General features: G+C 39.7%; 1 protein-coding gene across 1 annotated transcript; it reads right to left on the reverse strand.

Annotated features, from left to right (window-relative positions):
• Positions 1–5003: 5003 nt before the first annotated feature.
• LOC122349120 lies at positions 5004–25909 on the reverse strand. Its single transcript, XM_043245048.1, has 15 exons — positions 24329–25909; positions 24176–24229; positions 21203–21565; positions 20230–20523; positions 17734–17835; positions 17618–17638; positions 16998–17039; positions 16332–16919; positions 13590–13640; positions 10979–11341; positions 10535–10828; positions 10221–10322; positions 9281–9322; positions 8871–8912; positions 5004–6198 (listed from the first exon to the last, which is right to left on the reverse strand). The coding sequence occupies exons 2-15, from the start codon at positions 24225–24227 to the stop codon at positions 5609–5611; spliced, it is 2946 nt and encodes a 981-aa protein (XP_043100983.1). The 5' UTR covers positions 24228–24229; positions 24329–25909; the 3' UTR covers positions 5004–5608.

Genomic DNA, 25909 nt, shown 5'->3' on the forward strand with positions numbered 1-25909 from the left:
CTAAGAAAGCTGATCCTAATGCGTCTTTTTCATTATCAACATGGATATTAAAATCACCAACAATTAAGACTTTATCTGCGGCCAGTCTGTGCTGTGCCCTGGTGGCCTGTATACAGTAGCCAGTACAAACATGACAGAAGTTTTATCACTAGCACATGATTCTGTAGATAATGTTATATGCAGCACCAAAACTTCAAATGAGTTATACTTAAAGCCTGCCCTCTGAGAAGTACTTAGAATATTGTTAGAAATTGTAGCAACACCTCCCCTTTACCTTTTAAACGTGACTCATTTTTATAGAAATAATTTTGGGGTAGATTCATTTAGAGTAATATATTCATCTGGTTTTAGCCAGGTTTCTGTCAAACAAAGCAAATCTAGCTTCTGATCTTTGATCAAATCATATATAAAGTGCTTTTGTGGAAAGTGATCTAATATTTAGCGAGCCAAGTTTTATCGTTTGCTTATTTGAATTATAGGTAGTTTTAATTTGTTGGACATTCATTAAATTATTGCTTTTGATTAGGTTTGGACGTTCTCTGCATATTCTAATTCGGGAACAGACACAGTCTCTATAGTGTGATATCTAGGTGAAAGAGTCTCTATGTGCTGAGAATAAACTGCCTTCAGTGACGTGAGGTAACTAGCAGACGGTCGGTTTAGCCGGTCTGTCTGCTTCCTGACCTGGGCACTAGTTGGTCATGTTGGAGCTATAAGACTATATGCCATATTTCTAGATAGAAGAGCGGCACCACCCAAGAGGGATGAAGACCATCTCTTTTCAACAGGTCAGGTCTGCCCCAGAAACTCATCCAATTGTCTATAAAGCCTATGTTGTTCTCATGGGCACCACTTAGACATCCAGCCATTGAGACCCAGCAATCTGCTGTGAATCTCATCACCCCGGTAAGCAGGGAGGGGACCAGAGCATATTACATTGTCCCACATCGTGCTTGAAAATTCACCTCTTTAATATTATTTTTAGTGATCTCCGACTGGCGAAGTCGAACATCATTAGCCGACGTGAATAACAATCTTACGAAATTTACGTTTAGCATTAGCCAGCACTTTTAAATTTGACAAGATGTCAGACGCTCTGGCTCCCGGTAAGCATTGGACTATGGTGGCTGGTGTCTCTATTTTCACGTTCCGTACAATAGAATCGCCAATTACTAGAGCACTTTGATCAGGTTTCTCAGTGGGTGCGTCACTGAGTGGGGAGAACCTGTTTGATGTTCTGATCGGAACGGATGAGCGGTGTTTTGACCCGCGACTAGCCCGCCTCACGGTCACCCAATTGCCCTGCTGCACGGGCTCTGAGGCTGGAACTGAACAATGTACATGATTCACTGTACTAGTCGCATCCAAAGCAGTATCTACAGCCCTCGCATTCTTACTGTCCTCAATTAAAGTTTGGATACGTGTCTCTAATTCTAAAACCTTCTCTGTCAGCCTAGCAATTTCCCTGCATTTATCACACGTGAATCCCTGATCGCTAACAGAGAAGACGATACATATAGATGAGTATCAACTTACATGATCAATCAGTCAGTAATTTACGTATTAATTTTAAAACTAGAAATATTTTGTATCGATTTGATAATCCCCAAATGCGTAGAGGTTAGTTTTACATCTCAGTATTGTGAAAGTTGTGTTTGGAATTTCATACAAGGTTTTATTTTTATTGATTTCTCATTAATTAAGTTTGTTCAGTGTTGGTTGTCTGGACATGGTCTAGACAGGCCTATAGGTCTCATTGTGGACTATATCTAAATGCTTTGAATAATTTTCAGTGAAGAGTAATCTATATTAATCTTTTATTGTGACACAGGAAGCCAGTGCATCCTGACTGCATCATTGTCTTTACTGGCTGTTTTTATAAAATATTTGCCTTTATTTGCATGTGATTTGATTAGCTACTCCTGTGGTGGACTTTGGATTTTGGCTAATGCAAAACATTACTGAGTGCGCATCAAAGGGGATTAAGAAGTACACAAAGCCACATTTGATTATATGATGACTAACAAACTGGTAAGATGTGAAACCTTTTTGTCTTAAATCAAAGCATAATTATTTTCTGCGGTGAAATTGTGTGTAATACAAGCTCCATGTATCCAACATGCATTGAACACACCAATAGACTACAAGTGCACTTGGCAGCACGGCAGACAGGAACAGGAAGTGATCTTTACAGAATATAATTTTTTTTTTTTTTTATGACACTTTTGACTCATCCATTTTTTGAAAAATGGTTTAAAGGCTGAAATGTAAAGTGTATTGTTTTAGAGAAACCTTTAAAAAACCCTGTAGACCCACCTGAACTGTGGCTGAGTCTGAATGTGTTTACTATCCATCCTAAATGTCCATCCTTCTATGTGATATTAGTATTTTTCAATGCTATTTAGGGCAGAAAGGGTGGGTAGTATGCACATTGGGATGCAGGGACTTAGCATGTATAGATTTAACAGGCTGTATCCCACAATGCAACCTTCCTTTTCCAGTGATGAATGAACCAGATGAGCACCACTTGCCTAATTGATCAGACCCAAAATTGACTAAAAATGCTAAATCTGTTTATTTCTAAGCAGCATCACTATTTAAAACTATACAAAGTGTCATGAGTTCATGCAGCTCTTAATGTCAAACTCATAATAAACAACTGTTTTCCAGTTTAATCCCACCTGATTCTCTTTACCCATACAACTGACGATAGTTCAGAGCCCACGTTCACAAAACAAGGCCAAAAGTACTTCATAAAATCTTGAATCCTACATCTGTGAAACATTGGAAGCAGTGAAAAGGACTCCTAAGTCAAGTACAACTCACAACCTAATCAAAGCGAGAGTGACTCCATAAGCATCTGTCTGCTCTCTTATTACTCTCACGATACTTTGATATTATACACTGACGATTCTGCAGAGCGCCACTACAAGTCAAGCGCGGCTTTTCTGCATAGTTAATAAGGATGCTGACATCATCCATAGCAACTTCGCCCCGTTGCTTCTCTCTATTCCTTACTAAAAGCTCATCTCAGCAGGTTTTAGGAGAAAACTCTACAAACTTTAAATGCTGTTTAGGAGAACTCTTAGGTAAAAAAAAAAGTTGCAATGCAACATAATTATTTAAATATTGCAGTTGTTCAGAAGTGAGAAGTGCACTACACACCCAACAAAATGGGCACGTTTACAAACTAACCGTTTTAACATTATTAAAGCAACGCCTACGTAGTAAGTGACTGACACCATCACTGACGTACCATTATGAAGTTCCAAAAGTACAATGTTTCTTCTTTAGGTTATAAATCCTAAAAACAACAACAAAATAAAGACATTTAATAGTACCAAAAATACTTTATTTCAGCACAAACACATAATGACACATTCGTTACATTCATGTACTGTATTTACAGAGCCCAAAAAAAACATCTAATGCATGATTTTATCAACATGTTAAAATGTTTGCACATATATCTAGACTCATTCAGTCCCACTAGCTGCCTTTGTATTTACAAGACCATTTTTTGCCATAAATTTCAGGGATCTTATTAATTATGATTAATCTCCTCTGTTCCCAGCCCATTAGGCCGGGGTGCCGGTTTCAGAGGACAAGAAGTAGTGAGATGTGGAAGTTACCATGGTAACCGGGGGCCTGGGTTCACTTTTAAATAGCCTAGTTAAAAAAAAAAACTGTGCAGATTTTACTTTAATTTAAAATTGAACAGGAAGTTAAGTGCTGGGCATCCGGTCAGAGGAGAACTGGTCTCAACTGAGTCTGGTTTCTCCCAAGGTTTTTTTTTCTTCATTCTGTATGGATGGGGTTTTGGTTCCTCTGTCTTCTTTGTTGGGGACACTTAACTTCTAGTGATTATCATTGAATTGATTACAGAGACCGTCTCTGAATCACTCTCGTCATTATACATTCTTCTACTTTATACTGTACAGAGCTTTAATAGCAACAACAAAATACAGCGTAGAACATAGAACTTTTATTAACAAAATGAATAAAAAGCCTCTCATTAAAAAAACACATCTTGGCCCCAAAGACTTTTTCCCTTTCCTTTCAAAGAAAAAGTAGAAAAAGTAATATCCTCACAACTATATTCATTCTTAGAGAAAAATGTTATCTGTGAGGATTTCCATATTTTTATTAATGCGTTTATGACCTCTAGGTTAGATTATTGTAATGCTTTATTGGGTGGTTGTTCTGCACGCTTAATAAACAAACTTCAGCTAGTCCAAAACACAGCAGCCAGAGTCCTTACTAGAACTAGGAAGTATGATCATATTAGCCCGGTTCTGTCAACACTGCACTGGCTCCCTATCAAACATCAGATAGATTTTAAAATCTTATTAATTACCTATAAAGCCCTGAATGGTTTAGCTCCTCAATACTTGAGCGAGCTCTTATCACATTATAGTCCTGCACGTCAAAACTCTCTGATTGATAAAAATCAATCAATCAAATCGACTGCGGGAGCCAGATCCTTTTCCTATTTAGTAACAAAACTCTGGAACAATCTCCCTAACACTGTTCGGGAGGCAGACACACTCTGCCAGTTTAAATCTAGATTAAAAGTTAAAATCTTTTTTACCTAGCCTACACATAACACACTAATATGCTTCTATTGTTCAAATCCGTTAAATGATTTTTAGGCTGCATTAATTAGATCCGCTGGAACTGGGAACATGACATCATAAAAGTATGGCATCTGCACTAATATTAGTCTGTTTATTTCTTATTCTGTTTCTCAGCTTGTATCCAGATCAGATGGTGAATCAGCACCGGGAGACCAGAACACACACACACACACTATGTAATTTACACTATCTGACACCGCTGTGTTTAAAATTGAACTGGAAGTTAAGTGCTGGGCGTCCGGTCAGAGGAGAACTGACCCCAACTGAGTCTGGTTTCTCCAAGGTTTTTTTTTCTCCATTTTGTATGGATAGGGTTTTGGTTCCTCTGGCTTACTTGGTTGGGGACACTTAACTTCTAGTGATTATCGTTGAATTGATTACAGAGACGTCTCTGCATTTAATAACAAATTGTTTAATCTTGTCATTATACATCCCTGTCATTGTATTGTTAGAAGCACTATATAAATAAAAGTGATTGATTGATTGATTGTAAAATACACCATGCTATATGTCTAATATAATATAACAAATAAGTTTTTTAAGTTTAAGTAGGTATACAAAATTTGAAAATCTGTAAAGTATGAAACGTAGCCTATAACATGTAGGCTATTAGTAAAACGAGCAAGAAAATAAGTAGGCATGGACAGCTTACACCCTGATGTAAAAATAATGAAAAAAAAATAGTTTAAATAAAACAAAGATCAGCAAAAACTGAAAACGATTAAATGAAAAATTTGTTTTTTTGTAGTTTTTTTTTTTTACTTTAATACTTTAAATTGATGGAAGAAGAGGTTTTGCAAAATGTAAAATATTTTAAGAGGTGCTTTTAAAAAAAGTTTCCATCATCGTCTTGTCTTTTTTCTCCTCAAGTGAAAAAAAGAGAAAAAGACAAGATTTCTATAGTTTGTAGATGTTAGAAGAGATACTTAATTTGTTTTTCATATTTGTTCTGGTTAAACTGCAGCGGTCAGTCAGGCGTCTGAGCTGTTATTCAGTAAAGGCTGACTGGAGTCTACAGCTGATTCTACAGGTTCTGGACAATCCAGAATTTCAAGCACTCCCTGATCACCAACTCCAGGATTGAAGAGAGGAACGACTGGTCCAGAGAATCTGCTGCTGATGGTCAGGAGATGTTTACTCTCTGTCACGTTGTAAAATGACAGCTGACCGTCATCATAATCGAACAGAACTCCCAGTCGTTCAGGTCTCGGTGTCAGTGAGAGTTTAACTGGTGGATCAGTGTTGGTGTAAAAGCCATTAGGACCGTCTGAACACAAGAACCAGAAACCGGCTGATGGAGTTAAAGCAGATCTCTCTCTTGAAGGAAAGCTTCCATCTTTCGCCACACCAATTAACCAGTAGTTTTTAGGAGATATACCTCTTTGTGCTAGTTCTACCTCCCAATAGTGAAGACCTGAAGTGAATCTTTGAGCTCCAAATGCACATAATTCATATGGAAATCCATCTCCACTTGGACTATAATTTGGACCATCTCTCATCATTTTACAGTCCTTGACCTTCAGATCTGAATGTGAATGTTCAGGGTCAATAGTGATCGTAACTGTGAGGAAAAACAGAGTACAAAAAACTGTTATTGACCCTAATATATGATATGACATTTACACATACATGCAAATATAACAAAGACAATAAAGAGATAATAAAGTACATATGTATATGACTACGACTCCAGAGAAGCTGAGAAATAACTCTTGTTCAAGACACTAAACCGCTTCACAACCTTTGAACTCCTCTTTGGCCGGAAGCCCCTCGGCCTCCTTGATGTTGTCAAGATGGCCTGGGAAAAGCAGCCGGCAGTCCATCACACCATGATTGAGCATGTCAAGGAGATGAGGGAGAAGATTGACCAGGTCATGCCATTAGTCCGGTAGCACCTCAGTAAGCCCAATCATGGGTGTTCCATCCCGGAGTGTGGTCCTAGTTTACACATCCGGCCTCTAAGTTCCTGGCTTCCTGGCAGGGCCCATGCACAGTGATGGAGAGGATTGGGCCAGAAACCTATCGCCTGCATGATGGACATTGTCTTGCGGCCCCATCAGGCCTATGCCGCCGCGTACCTTGACGACGTTGCAATCCACTCTGAGACATGGGAGGACCACCATTTTTTAAGTCAGGATGGGCCTCAGAAGGTAGAGGCGGTCCAGAAGGCTCATAGGCCCCTCACAAAAACCCAGGTACAAGCTTTCTTGGGGATCGCTGTTTTATCCCCAACTTCTCTTTAGCTTCAACCCTGACAGATCTGACCAGGAAGGAGCAGCCAGAGAAGGTAGTCTGGCTATGAAGGAAGCCTTCCAGAAGATCAAGACGGCGCTTACCTCCGATTTTAGCTGCCTGTTCCTGCTGCAAACGGATGCCTTCAATACGGGTCTGGGAGCTGTCCTATCCCAGATCCTGGAGGGAGAGGAGCATCTGATCTTTTACATCAGTCGAAAGCTGACCCCGAGAGAAACTATGCAGTGGTGAAGGAGGAGGCCCTGGCCATCAAGTGGGCAGTCCTGAAGCTGCACTACTACCTCTTGGGCTGGAAGTTCACCCTGGTCACTGACCATGCTCCTCTGCAGTGGATGGCCTGGGCTAAGTAAACCACTGACGCCAGGGTGACCCGATGGTTCTTTGCGCTCCAGGACTTCCACTTCATTGTGCATCACCCAGCTGGAGTGGCAGCTGCATCTCATCAAAGCCTGCCTTTAAAAGCACCATGAGGCATGACAGACACTGAGCTATGACTCCAGAGAAGCTAAGAATTAACTCTTGTCTCTTGTCCGCTTCAGAGAGCAGCGCGTGACCACTCAGCCTCACCTTTCACGTCACTGACCCATTGCACCACACGGGGAGAGAGAGAGAGAGAGAGAGAGAGAGAGAGAGAGAGAGAGAGAGAGAGAGAGAGAGAGAGAGAAAAACAGCCCCGGGACACAGCTGGACATTTGCACTTGTTTTATTTCCCTTATTGTAAATAAATCCACCCTCCGGGGTTTTTGTTTGAGCTCTCCTTGTTGACTTAACCCTGTCGCTATATATTTATATATATTGTGACGGGAGGAGCCAACGACAGACACAGTGGGCGTGGCGCCAGGCCTCGGAGAGGCTTTTTTATTAAACAAAATATTTTAATAAATATTGGACAGGTCTGGCTGCGTGTGACGAGGCACACCTGGAGTGAATTAGACCTCGTCACCGCCGCGCCATTAAATACCGAACGCGCCTCTCCTCGAGAGACCGGTCTCTTCCCCCGTGCATGCACGCTGGTGTCCTCGTGGGTCCAGGAAGGGTGCGTGAAGGAACTCGCCACGCCGCCAGAGAAGCGCGTTGTTGGACACTGTGGTCCAGGTGATGACTGCACACGTGTATCGCTGACAGGCCAGGATGCTGGGCTGTTTATCCCCTTCAAATCTGCTGACCAGAGGAAGAAGCAACGGAGATGCCTCAGGAAGAGGCCGCCGCCCCTCGTGCCCCGGACCAGAGAGGGGAGTGTGTGCGGCCGCCGGACTCCGCCCCTTACCTGGACCCTTCTCCTTGAAGCACTACCTGACCTGCACTTCCCCTGCAGCACGACGAGGGCACCAGTTCTATTTGGACACTTTTCCCCTGAACACTTTATTTTTGTTAATAAAAAAAAAGACTCTCCACGCCCACTGTGTCTGTCGTTGGCACATCCCGCCACACTGGTGGAGAATGCGGGCAAGGCGGAGTTTAGACGGCACAGTTGGGCAACATCTGATGACGTCATCCCCTCTCGCTCATACCCATGCCGGGACGGAGGAATGATGGAGACTCGCTCCCAGCAGCCAGAAAGGGTAAGTGACGCTTGCTTTTACTGTCATTTACCCGGTGGCTGGTTGAGCTTGTCGACTAATTCCCGGTTTCTCTGTCCCGGTGCGAGAGGGGAGTTGCCTGGAGAGGAATCCCTGCCCCGCCCACTCCGACCACTGGAGCCTGGTTGAGGAAGGTAGCACTCCTGCGTGGGCGGCGACCACTTGACGGGGATGGCGCTTGGGGAGGGGAATGTGACGAGTCGGCTGCCCCTCCCCTTTATTGTCATCATCACCCCGTCCTTTATTCGCCACCACACTTTTCCCCTGGACACTTTATTTTTGTATTTTTGTTAATGAAAAAAAAGCCTCTCCGAGGCCTGACGCCACGCCCACTGTGTCTGTCATTGGCTCCTCCCGCCTCAATACATATATATATATATATACTGAGTTAATGTCATACCTGCATGTTTCCTTAGATGTTCTAAATTTATGTCTCCCACAACTACAATAAAAAAACAATAATGTTTTAGTCGAAAAAGAACTACAGTTGGAACTGACAACATCAAACGAGCACAAGTAGAAACAAAGTAGTACTTTCATGCATTGTTAATTTCCTATATTATAGATATGTGTTTAATTATGTTAGCCATTAATAAGAAACTGCATTATATTTTGTCTAAAATAGTCTGTAAAATATACAGTTGAGTCTAAAAGCCTGAGTCTTAAACATCTAGGAAACAAATAAAAACTAAAAAGCTTATATCTATGACAATTCTTTTGATGTTTGTTTATTAATAGTACTTTCTAGGACCGTGCATTCTTAATAATAAGTAGGTTTTGAAGTGGCCGAGAACAAACTAAATCTCATACCTTTGTGGTTCTCCGTCTTTGTGGTCATTTCATCCTTAGAATCTAAAATTAGCGAAGACACCATTGGAGGACAATAAGTGATTTGTTTCTACAAAAAATCTACAAACCACTTTAGATTACAGTTTTACCCATTCCAGACAGGGATTTTTTAATTGCCATGATGTTTAACACAGTTGGGTTTTGATTTCTTATGCTCATTTTACCTTTTAAAGGGATGGTTGATTGCAATTTCACTATTTTAATGTTAGTGTGTCGCTGTTTAAGTGATTCGGTCTTCTAATGATTTGAATAGATTCACAAGTTTCATTTAAATACAAAATAAAATACAGAATATGATTGCACCATCACAGTAAAAAGGAGATAACAGATACGTAAAAATTAGAAAATAAATAGATAAATAGATAGACAGTATTTTAATAATAAAAATAACACTTATATACAATTAAAGAATTACAATGATCTCTCCTTCTCATTCAGATCAGCTCAGCTCAAATGAATTGTTTTGAGAAGCTTTGAGAAGCATTATATATGGACTCTTGTCCAGTTTCCATACTGAATGAATGCTTTAATTAGGATAAAACCCAAACTCAATTCCTGGAGGGCCACAGTTCTGCTCCAACCCTAATCAAACACACCTGATCCAGCTAATCAAGGTCTTTAGGAGCACTAGACACATCAGAGCTGGTTGGAGCTAAACTGTGCGGAGCTTGAGTTTGAGACAAACATTACACCGCACCCCGTAAAAAACTGTCAACCACCCCTTTGATAAAACTAACATCATTGTACTAATCATTTTTTTAAAAGTATAAAGCAAAATTAGAAATGGGAAAAGAGGAGCTGTTTTCATTTGATGAAGTGATTTTACTTGCTTTCTTTTGCTGGTTTATCTCCTGCAAAACATTAGATATTTAGATTATATAGTTGTTCTGTCAGATCGTACCTGTTAGTTTGTGTCTGTATTTGTAGAGGATCAACCCAACCAAACCCAGAAGGGCAAAGACGAGAAAGGTGAGGAAAAGAGCCTTCCACGGACCTGATGAATCTGACAAATAAAAACTCAAGCTAAACATCAATGAGTATTTATTTGTACTAAATATGTTTATAACTAATTATTTTTGCTCAAAATAAAAAAACAATATATTAAAAACCTCAAGTTTTTAGTGTGTTGGAAAGCAAGCTTGATCACTTTGAATATGAAATATTCTGGAATGCTCTGCAGTTCATGTTCAAGTATAAGTGACAATGTTCTCTAACCTGTAGAGATGACGGCCTGTACGCCAATCCTACTTTCTTTGAACTCTCCGGTTCTGATGGACAGTGAACATGAGACCAGCTGAGCATCTGAGAGAGAGATGACCGTCCAGCTGTGGACAGAGAACATCTCATCTTCTCCACGACTGTGAGATGATCCTCCAGGACGAAGAACCCTTTCATCAGCAGACGACCATGTGATGCTGGGCTTTGGATACCAGCCGCTGGACCTGCAGCTGATGTTCACGTGTCCATCATCAAGAGGCTTTGGAACAAGGACAGGAGTGGATCCCACAGCTGATGAGAGAAGGACACACACACACACACACACAAAAGTACCTGCAATAAATGTATTGTTCTACACAATGTCTTTCCATGGTCTTGAAACAGTTCAACATGCACATTTTGTCAATGTTTGTTTGTAAATCGACTTAAATGGTTACTCACCCCTGATTTTGAGAAGCATCTCTTCACTGCCGTATGAACTGTCTCCACTCACATAACAGTGAAATGAACCTTCATCCTGAACTCTGAGTTTCTTCAGCCGTAGAGAAACGTCTCCATCCTTCAGTCCACCAGACTGATCTGAGCGCCGAGTCAAAGAGCTTCGGTTCCTGTATGATTCCTCCTGGATGTCCTGGATCTTCCCATGATTATAAAGCAGAACAGGGTTGTTGAACTGCTCGTGACGGTACCAGCGTATCTCCAGAGCTTCAGCGTTCTCCGGAGGAGAGATCCAGCAGGGCAGAATCACTGTGGATCCGATACGAGCCTCTATAGGATCACCAGGAACCTCTACAGAGAAAGACACTGATGGACACAGAAAGACTTGTTTTAAAAGGAATCCTGGTGATCAAAACTGAGTTCCGTGTTTCATACATCGCTACACTATTAACTTTATTTTTTTTTCCTTTTTTGCATATTTTTTTTTGAGTTTTTTTTCTAGTTTTTGCTTGGACATGTCTATATCTATATCCATACCTTCACGATTCATGCGATGTTCATTCTGGCATTTCTCAGATTCCTCAGATGTTCAAAATTTACAGTCCAGTTTCGACCGAAATATTAACCCCACCATTTCTGATCTATAAATCCTATACAAGGGAACTCTTTTTATCCATTAAACGAAGTAAGACTGACCTGTCCAAAAAGGGCCTTTTATTCATATACATTTTTAACCATCAACATTATTCTCTTGCAAACGCTTCTAGTCTTTCTCCAAGACAGAACATCTCAATCAAAAACTCCACTCGACCCCCCGTCACACTCTGCCAGTTTAAATCTAGATTAAAGACACATCTTTTTAACTTAGCCTACACACAACAACACACTTTTATTATTCAAATCCGTTAAAGGATTTTTAGGCTGCATTACTTAGATTTGCTGGAACCGGGAACACTACTCCTACAATACGATGTACTTGTGACATCGTAAAAAGAATGGCATCTACGCTAATATTAGTTCTGTTTCTTTCTCAATCTGTTTTCACAGTTTGTATCCAGACTAGATGGTGGATCAGCACCCAGAGATTATGTTCATCAGAGACCAGAACACCTAGATGCACCCCGTGGACCAATCACCAGATCCTGATGCACACACACACACACACACACACACACGCACGCGCACACGCACACGCACACACACACACACACACACACACACACACACACACACACACACACACACACACACACACAAAAAGTCATTTACACTACCTGACACAGCTGTGTTTAAAACTGAACAGGAAGTTAAGTGCTGGGCGTCCGGTCAGAGGAGAACTGACCCCAACTGAGTCTGGTTTCTCCCAAGGTTTTTTTTTACTTTATACTGTACAGTGCTTTGATGCAACCTATTCCGAACTAATCAATCAATCATTTTTATTTATATAGCTCTTTTAACAACACAGGCCCAGAGAAAGCAGATCCAAACCCTCAGCCGCTGGCCTTCTGGTGCATATAAAAGCTATATACGTTCAGACCAATCCCTCGTTTCCTGATTACATCATTATTCTCTTCTCTCACAGACCTCCAGAACCTCACTCCCCAAACATCATGTATTTTGCACCAAATTATGGGCAATTATATCAATAGGAGTACTGATAATTATTGATAATTTTCACTGAAACATCATTATTTAACTATGCCCACATCATCCTTAATTAGAAACTTCATTATATTGCATAATCTATGAATTTATGTGGTCGGTTATTTTGTTTATTTTTCAGCATTTCCGCGTGGTTAAAGAATGTGTAATGTTTAAAATGTTTGTAGAAAGTATAAATGTTAATGCATTGTGGTTTTGCCTATTTTCTAATAGAATGTAATGTTTTTGTATTAGTTTAACCGACTGTGTGCAATTAATTATTTACTATTTTACTATATTTTCTATAAATCCCCTTTAATTAGATTACTATTAGATTTTATTTGGTTTCTTTTTTTGCACATGAGAAGGTTTATTAGTTCTATATGTTATTATATGTCTATTATATTATATTATTAGCACGCATATTTGAAATAACTTGAGCAAGCATGTGACCTCACATGTGAACGGCCCATAATTAGTATTATATTATCCATATTTTTCATTCATAATGACCAATGAGCATTGGTAAATTCTTCATTTAATCCTCCATTTGTTTTATAATGCGTTTGAATCGTTTATTGGTCATTGAACACTCGATAAATTCTGTGTCCTGTCTAGCCTTTTGTCACGTCTTTGGACTTTGTTATTGTTTTCATCGTGTGCCATGTGTTCAGTTTGACCCACTTTAGTTAATTGTCTATCGTCTTCAGCTGTGTCTTGTTAATTGTAGTCATTCACCTGGTGTATTTAAGTCCTGTGTTTTCAGTTCCGTTTGTCCGATCTCGTCCGTAGTTGCGTGTGATGTTGTTCTGTCTATCTGCCTGCCTGTATTTGCATCATTTATTTCATCCCCGAGTGGATTAAAGCCTTTTTGTTTTCTATTATACTCGTTGTGAGCTCTCGTGCTTATCACACGCGTGACACCTTTATAGAATATAAAAACCATACGACTGGTTTTTTGTGGCGTTCTTACCAGAAGTCTCTATGAAGAGGTTCAGTAAAACGACGATAATCGACAACATGTCTGTGAAAACAGAGACTCACGTGAGATTCCTCCAGAAATAAATGATGAGAGACAGACTCATATTAAACGAGGAAACAAACTCACCCGAGATAAACACCCGTCCTTTAAATCACAGTAATGTAGAAGATGTTGTGATATCCGTGGGAATTACATCCGCGATTCCAGAAGCGCTCCTTTACTTTCGCTTTCGAAATGATGCAAAAAACGCAAGATAGAATAACGCGTCTATTTCGTTAGATATGATTCTGTGCAATGATTGTTGAGATGTAAACAAACATATTCGCGTTTACTGTCGTTATGATGCGATTAAATATCATGGAAAAATCCAAACAGATACGTCTCTGAGACACGTGACGCGAAGGAGGCGACGTCTATTGTACTGTTTCGTATCTGCTGTTCAATGCTTAAATAAAAAAACATGAAATACGAGACATATAGATACATAGTAGCCTTCGGCATTATCAGGCTGTCTCTGGAGGAAGAGGAGAAGCTTCATCATTCTGATTTTGAATCATGAACTTTGTGATTTTTTATTTTTTTTTAAAAGGCATTTATAGACTCCTCACGTTACACTGCCCAGTTTTACAGCAGAAAAAAAATATTTATAGCATAGTTCAAAAGTTGGATAACCCTGTGGCAGAGCGGCACAAAAAATGTCTGTTCTGGCATGGATCAGTGGAGTGCACTTAAGGCAACATTGGGATCATACTCTTTTATTGTCAATCTTCCCTTTGTTGAAAAGGTACCGTCTATCACATTGCCTTGTTGTCCTTAAAGCAATGGCTGTGATCAGAAGCACCAAAGAGCATCTCATCTATGAGATCTGACAATGAATGCGCTGTGATGGAAACAGAGCTAAGTTTTTATATCCAAATCACTTTTGAGTGAGTATCTCAGCCGGATCGAGAGAGACCATGGGAAAGGGTGTCTTCTCTGTCCCTGACTGATTCGTAGCCGAATACTGTTGCCGGTTCAGGGACAATGATGCCCTTTTACAGCCTCTTGAGGACTTTGACAAAACCCTCTCTGTTCACAGATTCAGCTAAAATCGCTGCTTTGGCAGACTACGACTCCGCACGTATTGACAAAGTCATCCTTCAGTCTCAGGTCTGCTCTGCAAGGATTTGTTTAACATGTAACAAGAACTCATCAAACGGCAACAAAGTTTTGTCGTATTTTATTAATTTACACTCTTAGCCTGTGGCCTTCAGTGAATTAATGAAAGTAGTCCACATAGTTCTCACCCCACCCATCACAACAGCTTACAACGAGAGTCCTTAAACAAGTAAAACCGTATCAGAGATCAACAATGAGCAACGAGAGACTAAGCCACTTAATGCTCAGGTCTGTGGAGAAAGAGTTGGTGAAATGTGTTGTTTTTAATGACCTATGACCTTGCTGCTGACCACTTGTTCAATAACAACTGCCCAGACTCTCTATGAACTTTTTTTAACAGTGCGTCATGCACTATGTTTAGATATAATAATGTATGTGGGCTTATACAGTATGCTTTCCATTATTACTTCCTTAATATGATAAAATAGGACTCTGGACATTCTGCTCTTACTGCACTTTTTACCATTTTATGTACAATAAATAATATCTCTTCTGTTGATGCAGGTGTTGTCACATCCACACATGGAAGGGAGAAGCAGACGTTAGTTTAGTGAGTTTTATTGAAAATCACAGTGTATCAAAGGAAATCAGGTGAGTAACGTATTCAACATGGGTAACTTCAGACGAAAGCTCAAAGATAAGCTCAAGTTCACAGTATAGTCCAGAACCAGTAAGTTTCACTTTCCTCAAACAAGGCTTTGGGTATATCCACAGATTCATCGAACAAGCTTCTTAGGAAACACAAGGGAATCTGTAGAATGCAGGCGATGAGCCAGACACGAGTGTCCACGTAACTTTGATACCAGCCGAAGAGGAAGTGACTGAGGTGAGTATACGTAGTGTGCTGGTGATTGCTGGAGCAGGTGATGGTGATTAGTATTCAGATGATTGTTCATGGTGTGTTCCTGATTGAGCGCTTGGTGACGTGTCACAGTGACTGGGACTGAGGGAACGTGTGGTGGGTGAAATATCAAAGACAATGATTAATAAAATAACTATATTCCAGAGAACCCAAAGTTGAACAATTACCTTTACAAAAGATTTAATCAGTCATTTTATATATCATAACAATATACAGCAAAAAGAAATACAAATCATTTTTCAATTTAGTTTTTCTGTACTGTTTTCCCGAAGTGACTACAAGAGGATATAAATAAAAGTGATTGATTGATTGACGTGTCATTAGAACAATATTCTTTATACAAAATGCTAGGTTTAAAGTACAGATTAGAGCGCATGCATTAAGTACAGAAAAGTAAAAAAAAAGAGTTACAGTAGGTTCCTGTTTATGGTTGTGTTTGGTTTAAAAGATCCCAGCAGACCGTTATAACAGAGAGGATGAAGGAACCTTTCTCCATCTAATGTCATTTAACTCCTCAAAAACCTAGTAGAAAAGAGCTTTCAGCAGAGATGTTTTATTATTCTAGAATGCTGTTTGAGAATGAAGACTTTCCCCTTGTGTATTTCCACAGTTTGGTCCTCCTCTGTATGTGTGATGGCGCTTTGCTCCAGGTTTTATGTTTGTGTATGCTCTTGTGCAAATAGTTCCTTCTGGTTAAACTGCAGCGTTCAGTCAGGCGTCTGAGCTGTTATTCAGTAAAGGCTGATTGAACTCTACAGCTGATTCTACAGGTTCTGGACAATCCAGAATTTTAAGCACTCCCTGATCTCCAACTCCAGGATTGAAGAGAGGAACGACTGGTCCAGAGAATCTGCTGCTGATGGTCAGGAGATGTTTACTCTCTGTCACGTTGTAAAATGACAGCTGACCTTCATCATAATCTAACAGAACTCCCAGTCGTTCAGGTCTCGGTGTCAGTGAGAGTTTAACTGGTGGATCAGTGTTGGTGTAAAAGCCATTAGGACCGTCTGAACACAAGAACCAGAAACCGGCTGATGGAGTTAAAGCAGATCTCTTTCTTGAAGTAAAGCTTCCATCTTTCGCCACACCAATTAACCAGTAGTTTTTAGGAGGTGTACATCTTTGTGCTAGTTCTACCTCCCAATAGTGAAGACCTGAAGTGAATCTTTGAGCTCCAAATGCACATAATTCATATGGAAATCCATCTCCAGTGTGGTGATATCTTGCACTGTCTCTCATCATTTTACAGTCCTTGACCTTCAGATCTGGATGTGAACGTTCAGGGTCAATAGTGATCGTAACTGTGAGGAAAAAAAGTTATTAACCCTGTGAGAATATATTTCCACATATCTGCATGTATAACTGAACTGATGCCTTACCTGCATGTTTCCTCCATTTTTCTACACTCTTGTCTCCGACAACTGCAATGAAAGCAAACTATTTTAGAGAAAGACAGCTGCATCCATTACATGTGTTAGAAACAGAAAAATAGAGTGATTTTGATAAGGACCAATGTCTACATTAGAGCAGCTCCAAACCAGCTTGGGTTTTGACATTAGTGTTACTTTGAGACATTAACTACTTAAAGGTCGTTGAAGACCTTCAAAAACAAGATGAGGCAACTTAGTGGTAATACATACTTCATTTTAGAAAACTCCATACACATTCTCTTATAGACATTTTTACAAAATTGGATCCACAAATCGGACACTACATTAAAAATCTAGGTTACAAAAATCTATATATAATCTATACTTGGAAATGAACAAAATTTGATCAATTATAAATCTTTTAAACAACAATAATACTACGACATATGGACTTTTTCTTGTTTCTAGAAAATACAAAATAGAAGCATTTTCACTAGTGCTTTCAACTTTAATGAGACAAACATTATTATTAAACTTTAAAGAAAAATTATAGATGAGAAAAAGACACTAAAAGGTTTATTTGATTCATAACTGTATTTAGATTGCAAATGAAGTTCCCCTTTGCTCACCTTCTTTAACCGGTTTCTTCCCTGAAAAACAGATAAAAAATATCAATGCAGGATGCAGGATACAGGATACATAAAAACTGAAAGGATTCTTTTCAAATCTTTCAATAGGATAGTACCTGTTTTTTTCTTTCTGTCCTTATAGAAGATTAACCCAACCAAACCCAGAAGAGCAAAGACGAGGAAGGTGAAGAAAAGAGCCTTCCACAGACCTGAAGAATCTGAGAAACCAGATCAATCTAAACACTTTTAAAATATATAAATCGATTACACTTCATTTATTTATTTATTTATCATTAATTCAATGATTTCATAGTCAAATGTTTCTTTGAATGAACAAGCATATCTACTACACTGTTTATTTTGTTACTGTTTTATTACTGTACACTGTTTATGCCTGCCTTTTGATAGAATTATTAGATAATGATAACCTGTTGTTATTGTGCTTAATATAAAAAAAATAAGTTTATTTAAGTTCCTGTTAATTAGTGAATATCACCCCCTTATAGCATAAATTGTATGATTATTACTGTCACGGTTGTAGAGTGAAGCGTTAGACGAGGATATAACTTTAACAGTTTTAATCTTTCACAATATAGCTACATGCAGGCAGGCAGGGAGACAATACAAAAGTCCAGGGAGTCCAGGGAGATGCAGATGGAGGGAGGAGACAGGAGGAATCCGAAGCAGGAAGAGATCCGTGGGATCCAGAGCACAACCCAGAAGATCCACAGCGGAGCCGACGGAGGGAGAAGCCATGGAGGAGGAATGACCATCGACTCCATGGGGCTGACCGACGGTGGCGGAGCAGGTGATGCAGGAGACGGAGGCGGAGAGCCAAAGAGCTAGGAGCTGGAAGACTTAGGTGACACTGAAGACACCGGCGACCGATGCAGAAGCGGGGAATGAGAAAGACACGGTAGAGCCAGAGTGACAGAGGACTAAGGTGGTGCCGGAGGGATAGAGGAGCTTGACAGAGCCAGAGGGAAGGAGGGACGAGGTGAAGCTGGAGGAGTGGAATCCCAAGGCGACGGATGGTGGGCGACAGACCAAGGCAGAGATGGTGGACTGATGGACCACGGTGCAGAGGATGGAGCTAGGAGCCAAGGGGTAGCCGACGGGTCTACAGGCCGAGGTGGAATCCAGGACTCGGACGGTCGATGATGAGGTGAGCGATCCTCCACCCACGACGGTGATGAAGACCGGAAGACCCCGTGGCGAGCACCAGATGATGAGCTGAGGGTGAGCACAGGGGCTCCTTGGAAACATCGACGGCGGCTGGATAGAGTGAGAGTTTGGGTTGATTTTGTGCGCAGTCACTGGAGGGTGCGCTGGAGGCACGGGCACTGGAGGGGGCCCTTAGGGAACAGTCTGAGGAGGGCGCCCTTGAGGCCGTGTCTCATGAAGATTGAACAGGACCAGTGAGTATTCAGGATGGCTGGACGGCCTCTGTCACCATCTCCAGCGATGGCTCTGTGGCACGGGCTGTGACTCCGCGTCGCGGTGAAGTGGTGGGCTGGGCTCTGGATCCTGAGTGGGACTGGTGTCGCCATCCATGGGTTGAACAGTCATTAACGAATTACATGACACCAGCATCTACTCAATGTATTTGGCGAGTCAAAGGACCATTCCTGGACAGCTTTGCTTGAGAGGAGGTGTTCAGTCTGCGGAAGTAAATCATGCACAGAAAGCTGTCCAGGTAATGGGAGGCGTTGGAAAGGACGAAGAGACGAGGGACGAGAGAGCGATCCCCCTGCTCCAGTAAGAGGATGAGGACATTTGGGTCAAACATCGGGGAAGACATGACAAACAAAACAAAACAAAAGAGAAAACACACCGCTAATAAACTGTAAAGGTCTGTTCTTCTGTCATGGTGTGGTTGTAAAGAGAAGCACTAGATGAGTATATAACTTTAACAGTTTAATCTTCCACAATATAGTCAACAATATAGCTGTATATAGCCATTGTGTGACGTCTGCAGAAGTTAAAAGGCCTTTACGTTACTGATCCCAGCTCCTCGTATGCAGACACTGGATAACAAAGTCAGCAACTGAGTCAGAATAACATCCGACCTATAATGATATATTTTCCTCATTTTAAAATCCCCTTTCTCAAATCAGGCTGTTCTGAGATTCCTGTCAGTTTTTATGTAGTACTGCACAGGCCCCGCCCACGATATTTGATTTGCACGTCAGTGTTACAATAAATTCTTAAAATATATTTGATTTGGTTAAAAGATAAAAACAGCAAGACAGGTAACGCAGCCTGTATATTATTTCAGCTAGTTTTTGTGATATGCCTAATCTGTTCACAGAAAGAAAACTCAAACTGCAGAAAGCAACATCCTGTTTGTTTTCTTTATTTTATGAAAACACAGTGTTTTGTTTTGATTGTGAGTGTACACAGATACACCTTTTATATGGCGATGCATTGTTATTAAGACAATCAGTGTTTAATGTAGATTCTGCTGGTGAGGATACAGCTGAAGTGATTGCGTCGGCGCACGCGCAGACATTACTCCAGGTTTGACCAGGAGCTGAATCCCCTCACGCAAGAAGTATGAAGTACAATTATCCTGGTATGAGAATGAAGTATAAGTGACAATGTTCTCTAACCTGTAGAGATGACGGCCTGTACGTCAATCCTGCTTTCTTTGAACTCTCCAGTTCTGATGGACAGTGAACATGAGACCAGCTGAGCATCTGAGAGAGAGATGACCGTCCAGCTGTGGACAGAGAACATCTCATCTTCTCCACGACTGTGAGATGATCCTCCAGGACGAAGAACCCTTTCATCAGCAGACGACCATGTGATGCTGGGCTTTGGATACCAACCGCTGGACCTGCAGCTGATGTTCACGTGTCCATCATCAAGAGGCTTTGGAACAAGGACAGGAGTGGATCCTACAGCTGATGAGAGAAGGACACACACACACACACACACACACACACACACAAACCTACCTGCAATAAATGTATTGTTCTACACAATGTCTTTCCATGGTCTTAAAACAGTTCAACATGCACATTCTGTCAATTATTTATCCTCTAGTAAACCATTAAACTACTTCTCATCAGTCAAACACAAAACAAGATGTTTAGCAAAACTGAGCAGAATAAGGCCTCTGTGATATACTACACTACATTCATATAGCATATACTATTATATATATATATTATATATATATATAAACTTTTTGTGGCAAGTTTTGAACATTTCATTTTGACAATGATGTCCAAACTTAACAAAAAAGGCTATAGAAATAATATTTAAAAGTATAGTTTACCATTTTTGTGAAATTGTAGTTTGTATACATGGGATTTCTTGGGGTCCCAAAATTATATAATGTAATATCATATATTTACCCCCCTGCACCATTATCACAGCAGTAATTCATATGATTCAATTTTAACTTAAGCATAATTATACTAGGTTTGATAATATGATATCAAAATTTTTTACAAATAACAATCTCACAACATAAAGCAATTGTAAGGCTATTTAGGGCACAATTCATATGTACAGCCAATGCCAAACAATTAAATTAGAAAATATTTTGTTTGCAAATCGACTTAAACGGTTACTCACCCGTGATTTTGAGAAGCATCTCTTCACTGCCGTATGAACTGTCTCCACTCACATAACAGCGAAATGAACCTTCATCCTGAACTCGGAGATTCTCCAGCCGTAGAGAAACGTCTCCATCTTTCAGTCCACCAGACTGATCTGAGCGCCGAGTCAAAGAGCTTCGGTGCCTGTATGATTCCTCCTGGATGTCCTGGATCTTCCCATGATTATAAAGCAGAACAGGGTTGTTGAACTGATCGTGACGGTACCAGCGTATCTCCAGAGCTTCAGCGTTCTCCGGAGGAGAGATCCAGCAGGGCAGAATCACTGTGGATCCGATACGAGCCTCTATAGGATCACCAGGAACCTCTACAGAGAAGGACACTGACAGAGATACGATCAGTGAAATATACAGTATATATGTCTTCAATCTATATGTGTATGTGTTTATATAAAAATTATGTAATAGGTGTGATCACATTTATAATTCAGTGAATTTTTATGGGTGAAAAAATACGGAATTCATGTGATGTGGAATTCCACATTGAGGAAAAATGAAAATTTGTGGTGATAGCTATTATAAAACTCCAGATTGTGGCAATTTTCCGCCCCACTTTCTTGCCACCTTCTTAGAGGAGCTGGATGGATTAATAGCAACCCACTGTTAGAAATTTTGCAACTTTAACATTCTTCTAGACAAGCTTTATGCTACTGATTTACTTTCACTTCTTGCTTCATTTGACCTCAGACATCTTCAGACAATTTTCTGGTCAAACCACTACATATCTCCAACCTATTCTTCATCAAATATACACTACATTTTGCTGTCTGTGTGCCACCAACCCCTGTACTGGTTACTTTAAGACGACACCTATGCTCCCTTTCTCCCTCATGTCTTTCCATTGTAGTGTCTTCCTCTCCTCCCTCTTCTACCCATTTCTCATCTTTGGATATGAATGCAGCTACTAAGACTTTATGCTCTACTTCTATTCTTCTATGCCCTTCTATTCTCCACATACACTACATCACTCGGTCCCATCATACAGGCTCATGACTTCTCCTGTCATTCCAACACTGATGCTCTACCTCTCTTTTCAACCAGATGATCCAACGGTAGCTACATGGATTTCAAGCTGTCTGGCACATACCTCAGCATGGATGAGAGAACATCACCTACAGCTCAACCTGACTAAGACTGAGCTTCTTGTCTTCTCTTCCACACCAACTCTACAGTACTTCACCATCCAAAAATCCCTCATTAACTTCAGTCAGAAATCTTGGCGTGATGACCAGATGACCTTCAAAGAGCAGACAGCAAAGACTGCTCAATCTTACAGGTTTGCATCACACAACATCAGAAAGATCCCTTTCTACTGGAGCATGTTGCACAACTTCCTGTCCAGGTCCTGGTCATTTCTAGACTGGACTACTGCAGTACTCTACTGGATAGACTTCCTGCGAGTACAATTAAACTACAAATGATTCAGAATGCAGCAGTGCCTGAACATTGGCTCCCATTCGCAGCTCGAATCAAATTCATGACACTGATGCTTTCTTATAGAACAGCCACAGGCTCAGCAACTGCCTACTTCCACTTACTATTACAAATCTACATCCCCTCTAGAAGCCTGAGATCTTTGAATGATTGAGGCTCAAAATCCCCCTCCAGAACATTCTCGATAATCCGTTTCCGGTTGGAGGAATGATCTTCCCTCCTCTATCCAGAACGCTGGATCCTTGTCAATCTTCAAACAACAGATGAAAACATACCTCTTTTGACACTACTTGACTTTATCCCAAATTTATTATTATAAAAAAATATGTATTTAATTGACAGCACCTAGGGCTGGTATTATGAGCACATCCTCTATCTGTTTGCCTTTTTAAGATGAATCACCTATGTTTTCCCCATTTATAAGTCAGAAAAATGTAAATGAAATGTATAGGGATATAATTTGTTTAGGGTTTAATAGTGTCACGTACTTGGACTCTGTGTTTTTGTTTTTCTTGTCCCACGTGCTCTGTGTGACCTACTTTCTTTCTTTTGTTAATTGTCTCAGTGTGTTCAGTCAATTATGTAATTTACCCTGTGTGTTTAAGTTCCAGTTTGTTTCAGTTCTGAGGGTCCGTTCTCGTCTTTTGTACTTCTTATGGTTTAGTTACTCTGCCTGAGGTATTATTATTTTCTTGTTTGTGGAATTTCCTTGTTTCCCTCAACCACACCGTAACAAACAGTCTAACTCTTTCATTTGTGAGTTTGCATATTCTCTACTATGCATGGTGTTAGTCCTACAGTTCTTTGTGCTCTGCATTCTGGTTTTGATTGTATTTCAAACTACATCCCAATAGTACAGAAGTAAAAAAGGCCCTAAAGCGCTTGAACCCCAGTGATTTCTGCTAGCAGCTATATTATTCTTTAAGACCAACAAGGCTGGTTGCAATTCTTGCTTTAAATGTCACTGAACGACTGGTGATTGAGTCCTAATTAAAACTGACAGTAAAATTAAATCTGGCTTTCACAGTGTATTAAATGTCTTTTATTTGTCAGCATTAGGTTCTTATATAATGACCAATGAGTGCTTGTTAATACATCTTTACCACAGTCTACTGTCAATTAGTAGCGCAAAACATTTTCCACCTGCATTATTATCAATAGACATTTGCCATTTCTGAGAAGAAAATTAGAATGAACTTGACCAAAAACATCCTCCATTTTAATATTTTAAGGTTATCTAAACCCATAGCTTTTGACTTGTTTAGGATCAAACCAGTTATTTTTGCGCAATCAACTAAAATACTTTTATTAAAAATTACTTCAACTTGATCTAATACATGTATCAAAATATAACAATATGAAACAATGCTAACAGTATTATATATATATATATATTATTTTTTTTATTTTGTACAGAAATATACAAAAATAATTCGATTTTATTAGGTTATAGTAAGGACAAATTGAATGATTTCCAAACGTGTTTGTGGTGTTCTTACCAGAAGTCTCTATCAGGACATTCACCAGGAAAGCGATAATAATCAACAACATGCCTGTGAAAATACAGACAGACTTAAAAAAAACAAACTCTGATTTTATTCCAGAAAAAAAAATGATAAGAGAGACCTGACTAAATGAGGAAACAAACTCACCGGAGACAAAGGCTTGTCCGTTTAATCACAGCACTCTGGTTTTTTAAATTCATTTGAGCCATTAGATGTCTTTTTTACTTTCACCTCATAAAAAAAAGTCACATGATCCCTCCATAAAGTAGACGAATCAGATTATTACACCCAATCTGTTGTTGTGCAGAACATGCGCTGGGTTGGTTTGAAAAGCAGAATGGATTTCATTGCCCCAAGAACTCAGACTAACCCAAATACACAGTATGATGAGGAGAATGAATCAAAATCTGATAGATCTCCTATAAAGCCTATACTTTTTTATTATTAAATTGACTGTATAAAAGAGAAAGAGAGGGAGAGAGAGAGAGAGAACATCTCTTATTGAGTGATTATCTATTACAGCATGGCACTGAAAGCGGAGAGAGATAAAAGTACAATTGTCTTTCAGAGAGTTAATAGGAAAACCAAAAGTAGGCAGGACCAGAAATCTTCAATCCATGAGACTAGAAATAAGTAATCCATGGGAGATGTTATCAAAGGCAGAGCTAAGGTCAAGATGCAGAATTAGTAGATCATTCACTACCTTGTGCAGTACTTTGGACTAAACGAAAACCAGATCGGCAGGGGTCAAGGGGATTCAATTAGATATGACTGAAGGTGGGAGGCAACAGTACTTTGTAATTTAGCAAAAAAATGGTCAATTAGAAATGGGACGATAGTTAAATAAGGATGAGGGATCCAGTTTGGGTTTCTTGAGAACAGGACTGCAGCAGTTTTGAGTTGTAGAGGGAATGAAGCAAACATTAGAGAAGTATTGTTTGAATGAGGGAGAGAAACAGAGATGGTAAAATGTCAGAAGAGAAATAGCAGGGTCAAGTTGAAAGGATGAAGAGTCGAATTTCAAGATTAAAAAAAAATGAAATCCACACACAAAGACCACAATGATACTCATGTTCAGGAACTTATATACTCCTGAAATCAAAAGACTTTACCAGAAATATAAGAAACTTTCCATTGTACATTTAATTAGATGTTACATTTACTTGAAAGCCTGTGTAATTTGTCCTCTGTTACAACACACATTGAGAAGCATATTTTAAAGTAATGAAAATTGAAATGTGTAACATTGCAGTTGAAAAAAGTCTTCCATTCTTATATTATATCAAAGATGATCTGCAAAGGTTTTTTTATTAAATTGGCATCAGTGTTTCCATAAAGAACCTTCTAAACTTCCTGTTCAGCAAAAGCATTCTTTATAGTGTAAAAAAAATCTTTAGTACTCTTAAATAGTAGTAAATCTTAAATGATTCATACATTTTAACTGAAATTTTCTTTGGGGAACTAATAAATTATGTTACTAATTACTAATTATGTGACATCACTGTAAAAACACAATTTTTGAGCTCCATGCCTAAGCTAACACACCTGTCTGTAATATCATACGTCCCTCATCCCTACACACACATTAAGTCTTTAACACCACTTGATCAATTTGGCCAAATACTAGAAAAACATCATGAAAGAAAACTGAGAATCAAGCCCTCTTCTAAACATTGGTTAAAGATTAATGCTCCTTCTTTGTGTCCATTTTGTCCACATTGCAGCGGT

This window comes from Puntigrus tetrazona, chromosome 7 (assembly GCF_018831695.1).
Source record: "Puntigrus tetrazona isolate hp1 chromosome 7, ASM1883169v1, whole genome shotgun sequence".
Lineage (NCBI taxonomy): Eukaryota > Metazoa > Chordata > Actinopteri > Cypriniformes > Cyprinidae > Puntigrus > Puntigrus tetrazona.

Excerpts from the sequence above, each read along its gene's own strand:
- LOC122349120 (XM_043245048.1), bottom strand. The coding sequence starts at position 24,227 with ATGTTGTTGATTATTATCGCTTTCCTGGTGAATGTCCTGATAGAGACT. Across the intron at positions 10,829-10,978 it reads GATGCTTCTCAAAATCAGGG|CTGTGGGATCCACTCCTGTC; the intron begins GTGAGTAACCAT and ends TTCTCTCATCAG. Across the intron at positions 10,323-10,534 it reads ACAGGCCGTCATCTCTACAG|ATTCATCAGGTCCGTGGAAG; the intron begins GTTAGAGAACAT and ends TTTATTTGTCAG.